Source organism: Patiria miniata, unplaced genomic scaffold, assembly GCF_015706575.1.
Source record: "Patiria miniata isolate m_02_andy unplaced genomic scaffold, ASM1570657v1 HiC_scaffold_19, whole genome shotgun sequence".
NCBI classification, from domain to species: Eukaryota; Metazoa; Echinodermata; class Asteroidea; order Valvatida; family Asterinidae; genus Patiria; species Patiria miniata.
Window position 1 is genome coordinate 16,816,330 of NW_024037057.1, and position 22,883 is coordinate 16,839,212.

Genomic DNA, 22,883 nt, shown 5'->3' on the forward strand with positions numbered 1-22,883 from the left:
CCTTGGGTTCAAGGTCTTTGTAATAGTGTTCAAACATTTTGTTGGACATTCACAAGCTTTCTCCATAATATAATCACTGAGCAGCCGACCATCGGGTCCTGATTCGAGATCAGTCCGCCTTCCCTCTCATCAAAAGTTGTGCTAAATTAATAACACGAGTCAGCACGAGCCCCATGACTTTGTTTCTCGGAGACGGCCGGCAAAATCTTTAATTTCCGCTCCATCATTCCTGGGTCCCCCTAAAAAACCCCACGATCTTTTATCAATCCTGCACCACAAATTAATTACCCCTGTCCCATATTTTCTCCTATGCCTCTCCTTCCTGCAACGCTTGGTGCAAACACAGCATCGCGACATCTCCACGCTGTGTCCTGTCGACACTGGTCTACAGTAGACATCATCCTGTTGCTTGGTTGTTACATGCCGTGACTAATTTCGGCATTAAATGGAATGAAATTTGTAAAGCACACAACAAGAGTTCACCAGTTGGTTTTTACGCAAAGCGGTAGAACGCGTGCATAAGCTCAACATGCGGGTTGGGGGATGAGGCCTCCCGAGTGCATATAAATGTCAACGGCTGTAACCATTTACATCGTAGTTTCTATTTTCTATTCCGCATCCATGCTACAAACGAACATGTCTACCCGCAATGTCCAATTTACAACGCGTTATTTTTAGCAACATAATTTGCATATTCATGGTAACTCTATGAATAATTCAGGATGGATGGTAGAGATTTTGCATGACCTAAAGCGATTCAACACTTGAGAACCATGCTCAGAGGACGTGGAATTTATATTGGTGAGGTACGAACGTGTTTCGCACCGTTGGACTGGACTGAGCTTCTACATGTTAAACTATAGTTCATAAATGTCTCCTAAAAAACTTACATGTGTATAAATTAATGTAACGTATATCGATTGCAATACGACAGGAATCAAAACCACAATCTTGTCATTCTTTCCAGAAATTGCCATATGTTTCGCCCAAAGCAGAACTGCTCATACCAACTGCCTATACATATCTGCAGCTTTAGAACAGCAGATTACAAACAGTTGCCATGTACTCTCTGAAAACACTCTAGTTCAATTTGACAAGAAATCAGTTCAACTTGCACCCAGCTGCTTACATGTAATCTAACTAGGTGTATTTACAATGCACATAATAAATATATTTGGAATGAAAAACTACCCAGTAAAGGCCTAGTACTCAAACCACAATATATTGAGATTTAACGTTTTACTTAGTTACTTTACATGTTAACTAGTTCAACACGAGACATTTTTAGAAACGGGAAATCTGGTGCCATACATTAACAAACTTGGTTCGTTTTTGGGTAATAATAATTTGCACTCCAAGCCATAGTTGCAATCTATTGATAGCTGTTTGTGTAATGATATGGAGTGCGCCATGAATGTTTCACTTGCCTTAAACCAGCGCTTATACGTATTAGGTATTCAGTTATTATTACTGTTTTCAAACTAATCTTGATTTTTTGTTTATCACAACTGAAATGGTGATTCGACATTTCAAAAGCAATCCTTACTTTTTCTGTTTTAAATTCCCTTTAGAAATGCTTCTTATTGCTGTCAGTTACGAGACAAGAGTACCTTTAATCCGACTTTCAAAGGCTCAGCCCGACAGAGGTGCTGAAAGCAACGTTTTGGCTGAAGTGTTTTGCTTTCCTTTCTATCCATGTTCCCGTGCGTTCGGCGGCTGGGGGCAAGCGAAGTGAAAGCTCCCTTTTCGAGTGCGCCTATTTGCGGCGGCTCATTTGTCATCCCAGCTACATTTTTGCCGGCTGACTTCTGGGATATTATGGCCTAAATACGCCAGTTGTGATGGCTTTTCCATTAAGTATTCTGATTTATATAAACTTCTTTGTCCATTCGTCTTTTTTCAGTCTGACCGGTTTTTTTTTTTTTTTTTTTAGAGTGCTGCGAGAAGGTATCATAAAAAAACTATGTAGGAAAGGTAATCGAAAACGATTGGGTATGTACCCTTTACGCTATGATATTGAACTCCGTCAGTAAGTTTGCATAGTAAAGGATAGCTTATCACATTCCCAAAATACCTGAAAGGTATCGTTGCACTCCCTGGATATAGGCTTGTTTCAAAAAGAAAAGCTACAAACCTTGGACATGTTGGGTTGAGTCAGTTACGGGATTAGCTATATAATGCACCGTCTGGACTGTGTTGAAAGGGAGGGATTCCGATGCATTCTAAATCATTTTGCAAAGTATCTTTGTTATAATTGACTTATTGATTAACAACATTATGTTTTACATTAATTTTGGCTTTTGGGCTTACATTTTGAATGAAATTATGGCTCTCAATTACGTGTTAATCCTCACCGCATCACTTTCGATTAGGCGGGTGCATTGTCTGCAGGTTTTTAGACCAACAAAATTGTCGCTTAGTAAAGCTGATGGTGCACACTATGCATTGTTGGTACAATAGAGAGGGTGAACTGACAAGTCTCCGATTCTTGATCAGATTCCAATTCGCTCAGCAACCTTCTGCAAATGAAACCTTGCTTTTTGTCATACTGCACAAACAACGTACCCAGATTTATCGAACAGTTTCTTTAATTGTTTTTTTTTAATTAACGAATAAACCTGGTTCGTTGATAACCGATGGAATAAGCTACTAGGAATTCAGAGCACCTGGTTGCACGCTAGGAAGTTGACCTTATCAAAATGCACACGGTACATTGCGCATCAGGTGCAGTATTCCGCGTGCATGACAATTACAGGTTCATGCATAATCACCCCGTGGCTTCGCTCGTAAACCAACACGCTAAACAATATCAAGATACCAAACGCCATACCATTAACTCAACTTGTTTTTAAACTGACATGATAGTGTAAGCTAGTTTGTGCAGGAATAAGAAATAAATATTTACAAACATTTTCCAAAATTATTTGTGGTAAAACCATCAACACAAAAATCCAATCGAAATGTAAACAAGCAGATTCTAAATGTAGGATTATATCAGGTTCCCCCCAGTTATTAGGCGGATTTGCCTCGCATTATTATAGGACAGACGGCCTACTCTTGTATTTTTTATATTAAGCCAGGGAGGAAGTGAATCAATCGACTCCGCATATAGAATCAATCCTCGACGTTCAATTGCCTGCCAATTACCAAGTCATTCCTGGGCCCAGCCATTGTTGGCAGGTGGCGAACAAGATCCAAGGCGTTAAAGTACCGATTTGCATGCAGGGAAAGAACGCGTACGTCCAACGCACAATGTAAATGAGATGCAATCGGTGAAATAGTTTAGTCAACGACACCCAAGTCGCGTTTGGGTCTCTTGAACTAGATCACGATGCAAACAAAAGCGAAAACAAAAGTCAAAGAATTTAATTAAACAAAAAAGATTAAATGCGTGTTATACAATAACGGTTGAAGGTACAACGTAAAACGCCCTATTCAAAGGATTCATCTCTGCATGTCACCGTTATCCAAATTTTGTTATAAAACTCCGTTAAGGAATATACGGCGCAAGTGCAATTTAAGGTGTTAATTCAATTTGGTTAGTTTCAGGCGATGTAATTAAAATCCTTAAACAAAACCCAATTGTACCTGCACTGTTCAGAATGGACACATTATATTTGGCATTGTGGTTAGACGGCCTACAACATGCGGTGACCCACTTCGAATCCTGCTAACGGTAAGATATCGATTGGGCTTGCGGTCTTTAGCTGCGTCTGTTTCCCCAACTTTAGATTGCGACTCTAAATAGTTTCCTGTAATGAAACTGAATTGACAGAATACATTAAAATTTGTAAAATTTGAAAACCCCTCTTGAACTTTGCTCACAGCTGCCATCAGACCAATGAACCTACAATAACAGCTTGATGATCCCTTTGTTTCAGGAAGAAATCATATAAAACTTAACAAATAAATTACGGACGGAGTGTTTTATGTATGCTGACAGTGCTTTATGTATGCTGACTATAGCAATAAAAGGAAGTACTCAACAGAGATATCCTACCTTCTCTAAACCACTACTGTACGGGTTTACATAAACAGAAAAACTACAATTGCTTCGACTTTCATCCGGGTCGACCCTAAACAAAAGCGAAACAAAAATATTTGCATACATTTGCCATGATTATGTAAATCCTGTTATCAACAAGTGCAAAGTCACGAACTGCATTATTTCCGTTCTTGATAACCATCTCGCAGGCGGTGTGGTTATTACATACATGTAGATTGTGATATGGGACCGCGTATTGGATGCATGCCGTAGAATCTAGCTAATTATCTCCAGTTGGTTGACTAGCTACAATGCTATTTTTATTTAATTAATTATTCCCACCCGGGCTGGACTCTGAAATAGCTGACCGAAGCAGATTTTAGTGGTTAGTTGGCAGTTTTGTTATTATTATCATGGGTAACGGGACTTTATGTGTTACCTGATATTTTGGAGATTGGACAAAAAAATAATGAAAACCATTTTTCCTAGTGATAGTTCGTTTGACGAGCAAAGACATCGATTAGTACATTTCTTTATAATGCCGTCATTTGTCTGACGACATAATGATATCTTGTTCGCTTTAATGCACATCAATAAAATAATGCTCTTCGTTTGATCAGTGAGATTTAAGGCTATGATTGGTTGCAGTTTTAAAAGTTATGATGCTTAATATGATACACTGTATGTATCAAATGCTCAAAGAATTAATAGTCGGTATTGATGCACTGGGATATTGGCGAAAAAGATGTGTTGAGTTAACAAAAAAACCATGCAACATGCGCTAACGCCTATAATCACCAAATGTTTCCAGCAAAGGGCATATGCAGAAAACTGCCTCTATTTTAATGGAAATTTACACAAGTTGTTCTAAAATTATGATTGATATGTGTGACAAATTTGAAATTCGTACGATTGATAATACATACGGGAGAACATTGGATTTTTCTATCACGCGTGGAAGAACATTGGATCCTTTCAATACAATTTTCTAATAAAATGAACTTTGTGACAGAGCGCTCATATGCCCTTCTGCCACTGACACCCGTTTCCAAGAACATTTGTACGAAAGGTTTTAAGCGTGGTAATATTACTGGAAGAAACTTTTCTTACACTGTGAAACCCATAGTGTCCAATTTATAAACGCTTCCTTGTAACAGTTTAAGGGACGGGAGTTTATTTTCTGAAATTTTAGACCGATTCAAAATATATTATAAACGTTCTGTTTACATTGTGAGCTCGTGTATATAGTGCTGTTAAAAAAAACAACTAAACACCTTGTTTAACTTGTAAACACACGAGGTATTTATTGCTTTTGAACACCAACATTCACGAAGTGTTTACAAATGTCAACGGGTTGCTTGTATATTTTTTTCTGAAAGTCAGACTTCAAATCCAAGCAACTTTGAAATTAAAAACATTTTTGAGGCTTTGTTTGTGGTTAACGCAATTACTGATTACTGATGGTTAAACTTTTAATCTGGGTATTTTAAGAACATTAACATTCTTCCCCTTAAACATGTTAAAATGTTTTCAAACTGTGTCAAGAAAGTGCGTATAAATTGGTTTACAGTGTAATGCCATTGACACTAAAAATACATCAGACCCAAGACTCTTACGACGCAGACAATTCTATGTTATGCGATAAAGAGTGCTTAAACTATATGCACCTCACCAACATCCACAGTACTCAACTCGATTGGCACGATTACTTTGTTTGTTTGTTTGTTTGTGTTTACTTTCAACTTTACCAAAACGTGGTAGACTTGTCAATCAATACATTTAAGCAACAATATAAATTAACAGACAGGGCACAACGCAATGATGTAAGCCTTCTTAGCCTTGTCTAGTTACCATCATGTCAGGAATGGTGTTATCTTTAGAGAATTTGATTCCAATTTTGTAGTAACTGGAATGAGATAAACACCAATCTACTGACTGCTCACTTCAAGCATCCGAATGGTCTGCAAGACTGCAAGATGACTCCCAAAGCACAGGGTACTTACCTCCGTGTCGATGTCGATGGTCTTTAGCTCGTAGCCCCTCAAGATAGTGTCGCTGTCACGCACATGTTGGAGAGCCAGTTCCACAGCAGGCAAGACTCCACGGCCGATATCGCCTTCTTGCACGCCCTTGGACAAGGGGAACAAGCCCGTCACGTGTATGTACTCCACGTCCTCCCTTCTGGTCTCCTCATCATTGCATTGGACCGCCACACACAGGCAGAGCAACAGAAGGAACTTCAGTAGTTTGTGGACCTCCATTCTTTGACGAGGGCCAATCCACATTTACAATGTATCGGCGACTGGATTTGTTTAGTCACCTTACATCAAAACTAAGCAGAAGTATTACTACACAGTGTACATCCAAGACGTGCGATCTGTTTCCGATGTTGCAGCTGTGATCTAGTGGTAAGCAGCTTCTGTGATAGTTCCAGAGTTATCAACGTTACTACGCCAGGCAAGTGCGCGTGTCACCGCCCAACAAAATTGACTTCGCGTAACTACGACTAGCTATTAAATATTAATGCAAACGTTCCCTACACCTGCTATGTTATGCTAATTGTGCCGGTTCATCACGTGGAGTTTGACAACATTTCGTTTAATGATAGTTCTGTTTCCAGGTCTGAAACTTTCGTAACACAGTTACAGTTAGATGGCTTCAATCCAAAACGTCACAGTCTGGACGTCGACAGACTCTTAGCTCTCCCGTTTTGACCCACGTAGTCTTAGTGTTTTTGCTCAACACATGCGCTGTATCTCTGGTTATGTATTTTTCCCTCGCTAACTCGTTGACCTGACGTGCCCCTCAGCTAAATCACAGGGAAATGTTTGTCTTCGTCGTGGAAAGCGCTGCTGAAATTCCGCTGTTGACGCGAAAATAGCGACAAGAGTGCCCACTGCTGATAGTCAGTAATGCAGCCTGGCTGATGATGGCTATGTAGGAATGGCAGCCCAACTGTTCTCGTACGCGTATAATAACAGAACCTGACCGCTGCACGGCTTCACGCACACGGCTTGTACCACCAGTTGTTGTATTGCACGACTGAACTTTGGTATAAGTGCTCTCTGTAAATAAACTCGCTGGCAGTTTGTTTCACAATTCCGTGCCCAATGATAAAAATCAAACAAAGTCTACTTTGCTATTCAAAATACCACTTGTGTTCGGTATTATGTATTTTTCGATGTCCGCCCGCGCAGGCTGCTGCTAAGCAAATAAGCGCTGCCGTCATTTAACTGGAGATGCTTTTGTTAGCTCGATGGGCTTCATATTTTATTTGTCGAATCGATTCCCAGGTTGGTAATAAACTACTCCAGCATCGATGAATTCCAATTGATTCAGGAAATGACCCTGGGCTTTTCGGAGGGCTGGAATCAGCGGAACCTGGCGCACTCGTTCACGACGAAATATAGCAAGTTTTCTGCTCGCAAAATAGTTGCAGTCTCATAAAATATATAGGAATTAATCAGCACAAAGGTGCTACAGAGATGTCAATCAACTCTAACGAATGCTCTGACTAGCATTTCCAGGCAGAAGGTAAAATATTCGGGGAAAATTATTAAGGTACTTGCCGAGACAAGTATTCAAATCATGGATGAGAAACGAGAATTTCTGACTTCTAAAAAAGGCCGCCCTTTGCTGTGTAGCATCCACGAGACTGTTCTGACATCAAGTGTGCTTTAGCTACGGCAACCAAGTCGTGTGTTTCGGCTATTCAGCGCATGCGCACACACACAGAAACTCCTCAGCCAATCCTGCCAAGCCATGACATCACGGCTAAAGCCTCGTAGCTGACCGCAAAACATGGTACAGTCAAACCATCCACACCCCCTCACTGCGTAAACACCGCGTGAGCGTCCAGTGGAACAGCGCCCGCCGCGAGAATTCTTCTTATTTAATTCACGTCAGTTAAGATGACAGTCGACATCGATTTAGTCGGCGGAGCGTAGTGAAGCGTGCAGTTTTAGCGGCGGCCCAGGGCAACACAGTCCGGCCGCGTAGTGTTGCCGTAATCAACAGCAGCAAGGCCGACGGTCCATCGATAACAGGAGCTGACCTGCGACTGTTACCGTACCTTCAAGATCAGCAAACAGCGCCGCCAGTTGACAGAAATGGACTTCGCAAATCTATACGTTGTCAAGAAAGAAGTTTTGAACATTTGAACATTTGAACATTCGAACCTTTTAAATTCATGTTGGTAAAGATAAATTTACTCAGACAACAATAATGTCATAATAGTTGAGTACATTATACAATTATTTTATGAAATTTCTTGATTAATCTGCTAGCTATACCGACATGTAGGGATAAAGGTAAAGCAAAAGCTTTTAAACTTCTCCCTATTTAACAGGCAAAGCACAACATCAAACCTAACAAGCACAAGTACACGTACATTTACTCTGATTCCAGATCAGATTCAAGACATAAACAGTAACATTCTACAGAAATGTGTGTGTCCCTAGAGAGACAATACCCCATCCTGCGTTAGAGACTACAATCCACGTAATGGAGATCCTTAAATACAGTTCTATTCTTAAAAAACAGAGTCTTTTGATCTAGACTGCATTTATAGCAGCAGAGGCATCCTTCGGACTAAAGCGGGAACATCATGGCACAGCTGAGAGAATGCATCTGGTCTTTAATGGCCGGGGATAGCAATGATTGGTCGTGATTCAGAATTCCTCCTGCGGGCAATAAGGATGTCTTAGGGCACTTGAAACAAAGGCAAATAGCTTTTTATAGTTCATATCTGACAGCTAGGCGAAATAAATTCACCCCATTGCGCCCCTTACAGGACGGAAACCTTGTTTGAAGTTGACTTTTACAGCGCTTCAGAATATCAATTATCCATTTTATGAGCACACCGTGACATGCAACAAGATATGTACGTCAAATCGAAAGCACTATAAAATGGCAAGTTGAAATATAGCGGTAATTCTGCATCTTTCCTTTTTAAAATGTTACCTCGTAGCGAGGTACATTTAAATGTTTTACAATAACTAAAGAAAGATTGGAACCGTAGAGTATTAACCGTACAAGTGATTATGAAGTAAATCATGAGAAATAGTAGCCAGCGTGTCCTTACATGAACAGTTTGCTTCAAAATATAGTGCCTGCATTATGCTTTCACATTCCGGGAAATCCATGGAATCGGCTAATTAATTTTTGGTCTAAGCCTATTTTTGTCGACGAAAACATTCACTCTCGGGGACAATTTTTTTCAAATAAATTGTCCTGCCGACAGGCGTGGTTGTAGGGGGGGGGGGGGGGGGGGCTATAGCCCCACCAAGTTTTGTCAAGCCCCCCCCAAAAAAATCCATACACAAAATAGCAGTCGCGAATGTTAGTAGGTGACGTCACATGCGAACGGTCTCCCCCCCCCCCAAATTTTTCCTGAGAAGGGGACATTTCTTCACTATTAGGTAATATAGTGTACCTGACTGTAGGATTTCATGATTTCATCAGCGCTCCCCATTTTGTCTACTAAAGTACCAATGCCAATGTTAAATAATGCTTCTCATTGGCCCAAAATGTGTACACAGAACTGATGATTCACTCTCTATCTTCAACCTGTCATGAATCTTAACAGCAAAGAAAAAAAAAATAAACATAATTAATCCATTTGTAGATAAAGTGTTGGGAAAAAATGGGGGGGGGGGGGTGTGCCCCCCATGTTTCCCAGTACCGCCACTGTCAACATGTCCATATTTATTGTATTATTAAACCTCTAGGTGCAATTAAATGTGACGATAAAAGCGGCAGCCAAAAAGTAATCTCTCTCAATTTGCACATCAACTTTGGAAATTCAAATTATTATTTAGATGCTTTTACTATAAGTGACGTAACGTACGGCAACATAAGGCACACTTTCCAGTCAAAGCCCTGCATTCATCAAAGATACATCGCACAATTTATTAACAGGCAACAACAAGTACTCGCAAGTCTTTTCTTTAGTCCCCCCCCCCGAAAGATATCGTACCCGGTAAGGAGCCAGAGTAAACACGTTCTAGCCCCGTTCTTTTAATCAGCCCCTTCTCAATGCAGATATGGTTTCAATGATTCATCGGCCCAATCTACCGTCTGTCTTTGGAGACCGCCACCCGTTCCTCGTGCATCATCAATTTTACAGCACGCGATGTGCTACTACCGACCACCTCCTGCCGAGGTCTACCGAGTGCCGACAATGTATTCGAGGCTTGGTGTTCCAACATACCATCCCCAGTTGAACATAAAACATTCATCAAGACGTAAATCTTTCTCAGCGGCCTCCATTCAACATCAAGTATAGGGTCTGGAAAATGTTATGAAATATTAAGACAAAGTTGGCTATGAAATCCTCTTTTCTATAACCCGAACACAAATGAATGCAATACTGTGTAGTTGTAATTTGACTTGATCCGAAAAACATGAGATTTGACTGAGATTTCGATTTTGATTTCGGAAAGCAGCAATTAAGCTCTCGATACAGTACCTTATGATTGGTAAAGTTAAAGGTCGAAGTAAGCAAAATGTGCATGAGTTTATGTAAAATTTAGAAATAATTGTAACGCTGCCGTTATTTAAAACAAAAATGTGTATAATAAGATGTTACGCTAACATAGGCCTATGTTTTTGTATAATGTATATTACATAATGAATTTAGTTATGTTTAAGTACTTTATATTTTATGGATCACACCATTCCCCTCGGAGTACCATCTGTTGTTCAACGGAGCCCGATCCGTATTCAACGTCTGCTATAGGTGAGCATGCAAATGCCGATCTGAGTCGACTTTAGAAATTGTGACGTCATTACGATCAGAACTGTGGACTTGGCTGTTGATTTGACTGCCTAGTTTTTTTGTGATACAACAACGGGTCACCAAAAACCCGATAGAAGGCGTCCGCTGAATGGTCAGAATCTGGAGACCAAGACGCAGTATTGTTTTGCACATTTATCGCCGTATCTGCGCTTGTGTACAAGCGACTCTTCCACGGACTAGGTATCGTTTGCGTTAGAAGTGAAGCTGCCGAGTTTGAAATATTTTTAAACATTACGAGGGAAATATATTACAGTTTATTTGCTGGACTATATCCATTAAAAGAAAACTCATTTTGTTTTGTTTAGGACTCTACTCCTATTCTTTGAGAGCAGGTCACAAATTACAAGAGACAATTTGTTTTTCAATTTGCTTTTTTTTGGCTGTAAAAACCACAATCACCGCATCTGACCAGCGGGCTGCACGACAGGCGCGTGCCGGCACGCGTTGATACGAGCCGGCGGGGCCATGTCAATGTCCGCAGGTTGAAGTACGACCGCGGCTGACCTGTAGCGCCCAGTTGGGTGCAAAGAATCCCGCAGCCTAAGACCGTGGAATAGTCTTGTGTTCTTGAATTACAGTTCACAGCCGGACAATAATTACTCAAGAAATTCGAAATATTTGAGATAAGGGAATCTGCTTTGCGGCATTTACCGGAAGGGAACCATGAGTGTCTGTATGGAAGTCATTTTTCATGTTTCTAATAATTTGGACAACGGCGAATTAGCTTTAACAATCTTATTTTTTTTAATATATATTTTTCTCTTGCTAGTACATTTTTTTCCACATGAGTTCGTTCCGGCTTCAGCTGATTTTATTCTTTATTTATTTCAATTCTATTTAGTGATCGTCCTTCATTTCATCCATTTTATTCGTCATTTAACTCGATTAACATTCTATCAGATAATGTCAACTCAAATAGATTCAAGATTTTAAAACATTTTCCCGTCAATTAGACAAAAGCATGGTAAATAGAAAAATGCTACTGATCCGTACCTAGCTTCACGGAAACATTAGTACAAGTGCTAAATGAAAACAAATGAATATAGAGCACATTTTCTTTCAACTTAAGTTATTTTTAGGCATGTTATTTTCATTCAATTTGTAAAGTACTTATATTTTTGTAATTAAAGGTCATTGATTACAGTTGTGTATGAAGGCTGGAAAAAAGACGGACACTTCGTGATCCAAAACTGGAGTACAGCGCCCTCATTCGGTCAATACCAAAATGATATCGGAATAATAGATAACCAATCGCAACTATAAAAACGGTATGTATATATTGCGCCCTCTACAAACGCTATGCACTCTTTGAAAATTGGTCCGAAAAATGTGACAACGCCCTTCCAACTCAGTGGGAAAAGGTTAGAATTTTTAATAGAATAGTGAATTATGATTTCTTCCTGACAAATTATCCTGCAATGAGTTCGAGATTAATCCCTTTCATCCGTTGTTTTGGCACTTGAAGGTAGATTTGCAAACACAAGGTAGCGCCCTCTGTTGACTTCATCGTAAAGATGTAAATACATAGTACTCAGGGTCTGAGCCACATACTCGCAACCATAGAGCTTTTTAAAGCCCCAGTGGTCGGGGGGGGGGGGGGGGGGGGGTTAGCCAAAAATAAATGGAATGTTTCTGTAAATGAAATATCTTCAAGTTGCCTTACAGTGCAAGAGAAAGCGTAATGGTTTAAAACATGTCCCCAAGGTCTACTGTTGGTGTATCAGTGCAAAGACTGATAGCAAACCTGTTTCTTCGTGAAAAGAAAAGCCTTGGATAGGCCAAAAAAAAAAAGTCTCCGGTTTCTGGTATGGAGCTTGCCCCAAAAGTGGTGCGGCGACGCGGCTTTTTTTTTTTTTTTACCTGTTTTTTTTTTGGGGGGGGGGGCTTCAAATGTCGGCTGATGATTGCAAATGGTGCCCGACTAAACTTAGTGCAAATATATGGGAGTCCAGAGAGGCCACATAAAGCTTATTCTAGATCATAACCCCATCTAAAAACACGTTAAAATTGTGCAGCAGCAGGATTCCAGTCAAACCAGTGAGTTTGGCGGTTTTGAGACATCATCTTGTATTGAAAAAAAAAAACCTTTTTCATTTTGCCGACGCGCATGGCTACGGCGACGCGCGCGCATACCAGAAACCGGAGACTTTTTTTTTGGGCCATAGGCTTCTTTTCGGATCGAGTGATTAGCGACCGGAAATGTATCGGTAGCCAGGCATATGTATAGAAGCTTGATGCTTGCTTGATGTGTAGACTCCTAAAAAGCACATTGCTTGTCCAATAGGAGAAGTCGAGGTGACCCAACATTTTTGCAGATACAAGTGCAAGTAAAAACATCCTCACTTCTTAGAGTTGCTGGTGGGTGGTGATGGGACGCATGTCTCTCACCGCCGGAAGGGCCACTGCCTGAAAAGCTGCAACTGATGGTGATATTACTGCTTCCAGCGGGAGCCTGTTCCATATTGGTATGGTGCGGACGAAGATTGAGAATTATTATGAGAGTGTATTAATGCCTGGACTGGTTGGTAGTGAAGATGATGTTGAAATCTGCCTAATGATTAGTGAAGTTGGATACAAGATGGAAAACTGACATTGACGAAATTGTAGTGAATTTTGTAGAACATGGTGCACTGGTGTAGATGTCTTCTGATAGCTAGCTGATCCAGCTTGAGTTGTTGTAGTAGTGGAGAGATGCTAGTTGTCCGGTCATAGACCCCACAGATGTAACGGACTGCCTGGCGTTGGGCTGATTCCAGTGAATAGATGTGTTTAGCTGTGTGAGGACTCCATGCAGCTGTCGCGTACACCAGTCGGTTCCACGACAGGTCGCTGGTGATGGTCACACCTAGGTACTTGTGGCTGGATGTCCTGTCTATGACTTGCTGATATTTCATTGGCTTCACTTTGACAGTACAGCGTGCTACAATCTATAATTTCATCAGCTTCCGCCTGTGGGCAGTACGTGATAAAAGGACACGCTCACGCAATATGATCGTGAATCCAATTACAACATGTCATGATAACCAATTATTTGAATGCAAATGACTAGCGGCTTATCGCGTGATCAATCGCTTCGAGCACGCCATGTAATAATATTTTAACAAGACGAGGAAAGCATATTAAAGCTGATCCTGGAGCGCTCACAATTCCATTCAGTAATTTCAGAATGGCCTTTCACTGGAGATTTTTTGTAATGCAAGTTGTTTACAAAATTGATAGATGGCTGAAAATATGTTATTGATATTACACCTATTACATGGCCAAGGTGAGGCATAAGCAAGTCCAGATCACATGTGAAAGTCAGTCAATCGGGGGAATCGGTCGGTCGGTCAGTCGATCTGTTGGTCTGTCGGTCGAGTCAGTCAGTCTGTAGGCTAGCCCCTTTTGGACCAGCAAATACGACAAACCATCACCACGCACGTTTACATGCATGGTAGCCTATTAAAGCCAGAGTCCATCATTTGCAGCTATCCAAAAAGTAACTGGTGTAATTATTGTTGAAAAACATACTTGGTTGAAAGATAGTAAGGGGACTAAACTCCCTATGAAATTATTCTTTCTGGCAAGCTGTACTTTTGAAGAAATCCACCAAAGAAGGCCTTTCCAACGGTGCGTCTTAAGAAGCACCGTTGGAAATTTCCGTTTAATAGTAGTTCGTTTTTTTAATTCGGCGAAGTGCGCGCATGCGTTGACACGACGCACACGCGCGCGTCGTTGCATTGGGCGTTTTCGAATCCCTGTTCTTGACAACACGCGTGTAACACGAGAACGTGTTCTCGAGCTGGTTGTTACGAACGCGCGAGTGCGTGTCGCATCGATATCCGGTTCGTTAGTGTGACGTCACCTCCAGCACTCTCTACACGATTGGAACCGGAAGTTAACGCAACTCGAGCGTTTGTAGCCAATGTGCGCTAGTCACCAATGGTGGGCGCGCGTGTATGACGTTTTTACTAACGAACCGGATAAAGCAATGCAAAATGGCCGACAATCGTCTGAATTTGTACTTAGGCCTATTCCAAATGAACGAGGACGACTGTTGCAAAACTGGACATGCGGGGATGAAATTGCAGACCTGCACTATAATGGTATTCTTATTCCAATCATAAGGGTATTAGCCAAAAAACAAAAAAACAAAAACAAATTACGAATCTGCACAGTCCGCCATTTTGTTCAAGCTGCACCTCGCCGAACCCTCCATCAACTGGGGAGTGAAAAAATCGATCCGCGAACGCCCTCTCGGGTCTGTTCGTCACGTTCGAGACCGCTGTTCTCGTGTCGGGTTAACCCGAGTGTTGTCAAGAACAGGGATTCGAAAACGCCCTATAATTCGTCGGATCGGTGCGCGACATCGCGTAGCTGCAATCGGCTCAGTGAGAACGTGTCACGGACGCTGAATTCAGGCCCGTTTTAAAACATGATTCGGCAACTTTTGATTTGAAATCGAGATCCTAGAATGTTGTTTTTCTCGAAATATACAGCTGAAGCTCAGCTGAAACTTCATCAGGTTAGTTGTTCAGCACCCTTCTTTAGATTTTGAGCACTTTTGTTGCTTCAAACGAACAAAATACACAAATAACAAATGATGGACTATATCTTTAAGAACGTCTGCCACAAATTCAGAAAGTGGACTTACTACCTTTATTTGATCAAAGCCTCACATTTGAAAATAAGTGATTATAACAACGAGTCATTGAAGTATCAAAAGACCTAACTTTAGCTAAGGAATAAACAACCTTTTTTAAAAAGTAAAGAAAATCAAATTACAAAATACGTGCTTAGGAACAGGGAAAAGATTATTGGATTCCGCGAAATAACGACATAACGCAACGTGTACCTTAACACCAGGAACCATTGTTGAATATCGGTCTGTTTTAAACATTCCTCTCTTTATCGTGTTCATTCATTTGGCAAACACCTGGATATTTGAATTTTTGCTCACACATTTTGTTGCTGATTAATCATTTGAACTTTATCAGTTATAACATTCAACGAGAAACCCGAATACAAACAGTTCAGTTTGAGTATTAAACGCAAATGCATCCCATCTCAGCTTCAGTTTAAGAAAAGTACTTTTTTTTAGTGACACATTTTTTTGGGTGCTCTGCGAGATTAGTTGTCCCACAAGATCACTAACAAATCAATGATACTCGTAACATGGGCGTACATCCAAAGAAAGGGGAAGGATAACCCACCCCACACTTTTTGACGGGGGATGGGGCATTTTGTATCATCCCTCCCTTATTTTCAGGGTGGCGAGAAACAAAACAAAAATGACGATTTGGATATTGTCTAGTAACTTGCCTAGAGCTCAAATATATAAGATAGCTTTGAAAAACTGACAACAAAGAGTACAAATCGTTTCATGTGCCTAAGCGCACACATTTGCATAAGATGCACATTTGCACCATGAACCGTGCCCCTCATGTAATGTGGTGTCGAGCCTCCCGCCCCCACCCCGACCCCTGCCAGGAAACTTTGAGGATTTTGGTCAATCCCCTCACCACCCCAACTTACCGACGCAGATTTACTTACTGACTGGTAAACCTGCGTCATTGTCCTAATACATAACTATTGACTTTCTGCAATGACTAACTATCTTAAAATAACATCACATTTGTTTAGCCACAATCACAATCGTTTTAGTAGAATGGGCTTCCTAAAATACCACGATTTGAGAGCAAGATCAAAGTCATTGCGGTCAAAGGAAATAGGAATAAAGCATATTCTAAACATAATAACGCACTTTTTTTATAATTTTCATTTGAAGTCCGACAAGCAAGTTTTTGCTATTCTTTACTAAGGACGATTGTTGCACTTCTTGGAAAATTCCTTTAAAAAACAAAAATTGTTTGAATTTCTCTAAGTTAGGTTACCTCAGCTGAGTACTAGACGCGACACATCGTAATCCCAAACTGGCGTCATATACAGCGCCCTCTTACGGTCAATAACATACAGCAACCCTTTTGGGATATAAACAAAAAATGAGTGCAAACTAAAAATCGAGGATGCTCTGACAAGGACCTGCCGGATCAGGTTGGCTTACTCGGCCTGCACTTATCGTAGACAGACAGATATTCGTGCCAGAGTATCCCACAGGAAGATCGAGGCGTGTGCGGCCTACGGGAAGATCCTTCACGGTCATCGTCCCGTCTATCTCAACGAAACCAATCCGGTAACCATTGTAGATGTTGCTGGGTATGTGGGGTGGAGGTCCCCACGCGATGAGAGTGTACGATCCACAAGACCGAATCTTGACATCGGTTGGCGGCAAGGGTCCTGTGGAAGAGAGAAAGAAATAAGCCCATTCGGAAATGGCCAGAGATTCCATGGGAAACTAAACACTGGGATGTCAGTTCCTTATGGTATTTCCTTTAATAATTATAAGTTCACTTTAAAACCTCCTTAAATGGCAGACGTTTGAGACGTTCATTGACAGCAAACACACCGATCCTATTCTATTGCTGCTTCACGTTTAGGGTAATGTGCTCATTTCCAAATGACGCTAACAATTTAAAAGGACTGGTGTGTTTGCTGTTACCAAGCGTCTCAAACGTCTGCCATTGACATCGATACCTAGATTGCAACTGAAAGTTTAAAGCGCTGATGACGTACTTCAAGCGTCAACATTTGGAGTTCGCACTCATTCAAAATATTTTCTAAATCTATGCTACCCAAGTGCGTGAGTTGTAAAATTACATGTATATGGCTCGCTCTTTGAGTAAAATTTAGTGCCTCTTCTTCCAACAGAAGATGAGCCACTGTGCGCCTCCGCAAAATGGATTTCTAGGACCCATACCGCGCCGCTGTATACATGCAGGCTCCTACTTTCATCAAGTCCTAAATTCCAATTTGCACCGTCATACAGAGCCAACTTACTTGTGGTGGCATTGATCGAATCACTAAGCATGTCCAAGTCATTGAGATGGATATTCAGCATAATATTGTATGGCTGACCAGCAACCAGTTCTTGGAAGGTGTATGTGGTCGCCTGGCTGGGCAACACGATTTGTCGAGTGTTGCCATTGCCTAAGTTGGTGATATGGAGGGAATAGGTCGCACCGTCATAAGCTTCCCACATCACTTGGATCATATCAGTCCCAACAGCAGCGACGGAAACTGATATTTCTGTGCAGTGAGGATGAAACAAAAGGAAATGTCATTCCTGGTGGCTGCATCTTACCGATCGTTCAGTCTGCTGCCAAATAAGCAACCGCACCTCGAATGACTTTTTTGAGGTATAGCTTTTCCTCAACTTATAGTGTTTATATACGGTATTGGTGAGAAAAAAAATCAAACCTAAATAGCGCCACGTCCTTCGTAAAGAAGTTCTAAATGTAGCGCTTCTGTAGATATACGATGTAAAAGCCCAATCAATAAACTTTCTTGTAGTACAAGAATCAGTCGAATCACTCATGTTCGTTTCGAGTTATGGAATATTGAACACAAACACAATTAACAAATTTTGTACACGGATCACGTTTTAAGGTAGGCTATATTTTAGTAAAATGAGAAAAATATATTTTTATTAAATAAAGCTTATAAATTGGGCTTTCACATCCTAGATATGGAATGCGCTACATTCATATGCAGAACTTCCTGGTTTGGAGGACTATTTTCGAGGGGAAATAAAATCTGAGAATCTGACTTACAAGTCTAAAGTGCTTGGACATGGCGAATATTTTATGTGGAATGAAAAAAATCGCGTCAAGCCATCCTGCCGCTTTGCGAATGTTTAGGCTCCCTCAATTAGCCTGTTTGAGACATGGTCGACATAATAGGAGGGTGCTATTTGGTTTGAGTAAATACAAAAGACTTTACCCAAATCAATCAGAGCCCTGCTATTGTGTCTGCCATACCTCAAATAGGCTAATGACAATCCTAGAATTGTCACTAAAGATCATACGGCATTACGTAACTTGTTGGTCTTGGCTCCCAGAAGTGCATTAAGATACGCACTGTTATTAATAGCCAGCGACGCAAACAACCATAGTAGTATCAAGAACTCGACAAAACTAGACCGACTGGCTTGAATTATTAAGAGAAGTATTCAGAGCAATAATTAACAGCCTTTGCTCCATAGTGTTAAGGCTTAGAATTTTGAAATTGCCGTTGGCTGAATAAGAGCGAACCAAGCAGAAGCCATTCACAAGATGTTGTCTCAGATAAACAAGTATTTGTAGATAAGTTCCAAAAAGTTACTTCCATTACATTTTGTATCTACCATAACTATGGACTGGAGAGGCCACCGCAATCGCAAATGAGTTAAACCACCATCGTATAGGGGCAGGCACGTTTACCACCCGCAAATCCATGATATAATGTATTATATACACCACTTAAGTGCAAACTTCAATAAGTTCAATGTCTTTTCCAAATTTGGAAAAATAGCGGCGTCAATACTCAGAAAAAGAACCTTGAAATTCGGTTGTTTTTGAGTACAAACAAAGATATTATCAGTTTAACCTACTAGAAATAGATATTTCTAGGGTTGCCTATGATTCCAAGTTTGAAAAATAGTATTCAATGCCTGTAAAGTTTAACCGATTTGTTGAGCTCGATTTTTCATTCAAAGGTACATTGCTCTTACAGTGCTTCAAAACAGCTATTGAGAAACACATCTTTTTCCTGAATTTAAAGAGAAATGACAGTGTACATTTCATCTTTGACGTTATTTCGCCAATATTAACTTGATGATTTAGAGCTTTATCACCTACATAGTTCCTAGATACTACGTGAAATCCAACGGGGGGGGGGGGGGGGGGGCGGTTGTGCTTCGTTGGGCTTCCCACAATCCTTGGGCCAAGGAAAACTTCCAGCGTTTTCCCATTTAAGCACGGTTTTCATGACCTACCCATGGGTTGGCCGTCAGTGCTGATCGGATCTGCCAGCGCACCCAACGCGACTCTCTGGCCGTCGATCACTGCGTCCACACCGACTTCATAGATCTTTGCCTTCGGGAGCATTAAGATGTACGGATCGCCAGACGACGCTACATCGACAGGGACAAGCCTCGTGTATGATCCATCTTTGCTGATGACGCTAATCAGGTATCCCTCAGCGGCTCCAAAGAGGCTGGTGTCCCAGGACACAGTCACTGTTCGGTCAGTCACTCCGTGACTCACAACGTTCCGTGGAAGCACTTTTCAGGTAGATTTGAAGAACAGAAAAATAAACCCGTTAATTCATAACATGGAGTTTGCATCTGGTTGATGTAAATCAATTTAAGGATTTGCCCTTCACCGACGTATATACACTCTATACTCAGGGCGATACATCCAGAGTGAAAGTTGGAAAAAATCACTCTGGTGGGACTCGACCCCACGACCTCCTGCTTTCTAGTGCAGATGTCTTACCACCTGGCCAACGACCTTTCGGGGTCGAATGGTTATTTGTACATAAACAAAAATCAATGTTAAAACATTTTCGATTAATGGCTTGTTCCCCCACGTGAGGGAACCCCCCCCCCTAAAAAAACACACACCAAACCCCCCCCCCAAAAAAAAACCCCAAAAAACCCCCAAACCCCCCCCCCCCCAAAAAAAAAACCCCTACACCCCAACAAACAAACCAACAGATCCGGATCGGAGTTAGCGTGATACTTACTCAGGGTGTAAATGACCCAATAATTATATATTTGTCCGTTTTGACCTTTGAAAATGTATTTAATGAGTGGTAGGACTAATGTCATTTTGGATGTGAGAAAAGTCACCAAAAAGTCGTGTTTTGTCATTCAGCACCTCTATTTCCTATTAGTGTGACGATGATCATGCTAATAACATGTACTGTCTTCGTCGTGTCTAGCGCCTTTTAAGGCGTGCATTCTTAACATTTAATCTTAAATCAGACATCTCCATTAGAAAAAGAGATATGATTATTATTATTTTATCTCAAGTAGAATAGAGGTATATCTATTATGAGAGTAAACACTGATATTTCAATTGCTAATAGAGATACCTATATTCATAATAGGGTCATTCCATGTCAGACCAACGCACTTTTTTACCTCATGTCTTCCGATTTTGACAAAAATTGCTGTGCTTGTAGGTCCTAATGAGCAATGAATACACACCAATTTTTAGCCCGATCCGACCTATTATCTGGTCAGGGCAGAAGCCACAAAAATTGGCATTTTTAGAGTAAAATACCACCCTTTTGGTATAAATGTCAAAACTATGGCAATTTTCATCGAATATATGTGAATTTGTTATTAAAATAATGAGGATTGCATGCTCAAAGCACTTCTTTTGTCAAAATTAAATTTTGTGAAAAGTAGGTCACATGACCTTTAATATGCTATCGTGACCTTTGACCCATTTTTGGTAATAATGTATCATTCCGAATATCAACGAAATGAAAATAACTTGCTAGAGCATGTCTTTCTCTATCAGAATCTACTAAAAATCAGTTGGGGTCTTCAAAATTTACAACTTTATGACTATTTTTGTACAGTTGGTACGTTACAAATGAGTCAATTTATAGACTTTACATAAGAAATACACCAACACAACTTACTATTCTGTTTCTAAAGTTACTAAAATATATCTTGGTTTGTGAATTTCTCATTCTGAGGGCTGATGAGGTCTAACCAGACTCATAGTGTAAATTATCAGCAGTGGCGCACCCAGGATTTGGCTTTTGGTGGGGGGGGGGGGGGGGGGGGGGGGTCATAAATGGTTTTTTGTTCAAATTTCTGTAAAAGATTGGACCAACAAAAGCTAGCCTAAAATCAAACAAACAAATTGACAATGTTGGGGGTGGGTTCAAGCCCCCCCCCCCCCTCCTGGGTGCCACTGATAATTAGATGTAGTTATCCCACGAACTCGCTTGGAGTATGAAATAATGCAATGCTGCTGTGACCCATATGCCACTCGATGCACTACATCATTCCGTGTTCCACGAGCGCAAGTGGGATTTATAACCAATTTATCTTCAAGCAAACTTGATATCAAATGCGTACACGCGGTGAAGATGTACATGTACGTGCATACATGTAGTGTATTGGTCCGTTCTGCAGGAAATAACACAACATATGTACACGTACATTTTTAATATCTGAGGTGCAATATAGCTGTGCAATATTATATAAAATCACACAGTTGTTGCTATAGAAAGACTAATCAGGATCTAGGATTCAAGTTTGCTTGAAGATAATACTTAATATTACAATCAAAGTTACCTTTACTCATTCATCACTGTGCTTCTTGAACTTTAATGACTCTCACAGACTTGGCATTTTGTTCCTTTGAGATGAATTTTACCTGGACGTGAGTCCGCTGTACTGGGTGAAGGCCTGGTTACTGTTAGTGGTTAGCACACTTCTGAGACCAGATATTCTGATTAGACAGTTTCTTTGGAATCAGAAGGTAGAATTTTGTTTTTCCTGGCTTTGTACTTTATACATAAAAATCTAGATTACTTTGAGTAACTTAAGAAACAGAATAGTAAGTTGTGTTGGTGTATTTCTTATGTAAAGTCTATAAATTGACTCATTTGTAACCTACCAACTGTACAAAAGTAGTCATAAAGTTGTAAATTTTGAAGACCCCAACTGATTTTTATTATTACAAAAATTGGGTCAAAGGTCACGATTGCATATTAAAGGTCATGTGACCTACTTTTCACAAAATTTAATTTTGACAAAAGAAGTGCTTTGAGCATGCAATCCTCATTATTTTAATAATAAATTCACATATATTCGATGAAAATTGCCATAGTTTTGACATATTTATACCAAAAGAATGGTATTTTACTCTAAAAATGCCATTTTTTTGTGGCTTCTGCTCTGACCACATGGTAGGTCGGATCGGGCCAAAAATTGGTGTGTATTCATTGCTCATTAGGACCTACAAGCACAGCAATTTTTATTAAAATCGGAAGACATGAGGTAAAAAAGTGCGTTGGTCTGACATGGAATGACCCACTATAGATATCCCTCCCTGTATTAGAGATATCTCTATTATTAATTGAGATATCTCTATTTTATCGATTAATAGAGATATCTCTATTATTAATATCTCTCTTAAAAGAATTAAATGTTAACTGTGTACGTCCAAAACAGAGATATCTCCATTCTTAATTCATCTGCAGATATCTCTTTTC

General features: G+C 40.4%; 1 protein-coding gene across 3 annotated transcripts in view; it reads right to left on the reverse strand.

Moving 5' to 3' along the window:
* Window positions 1-15,375: 15,375 nt before the first annotated feature.
* Window positions 15,376-22,883, reverse strand: part of LOC119725931 (tenascin-N-like) — a 31,739-nt gene continuing 24,231 nt past the window's right edge. For all 3 annotated transcript variants that reach the window (XM_038197548.1, XM_038197547.1, XM_038197546.1), the window contains 3 exons: window positions 19,636-19,923; window positions 17,661-17,909; window positions 15,376-17,060 (listed from right to left, as the gene is read on the reverse strand). In XM_038197548.1, the coding sequence (XP_038053476.1) occupies window positions 16,777-17,060; window positions 17,661-17,909; window positions 19,636-19,923 (821 nt within the window). In that variant the 3' untranslated portion in view covers window positions 15,376-16,776. The remainder of the gene's footprint in view (window positions 17,061-17,660; window positions 17,910-19,635; window positions 19,924-22,883) is intronic.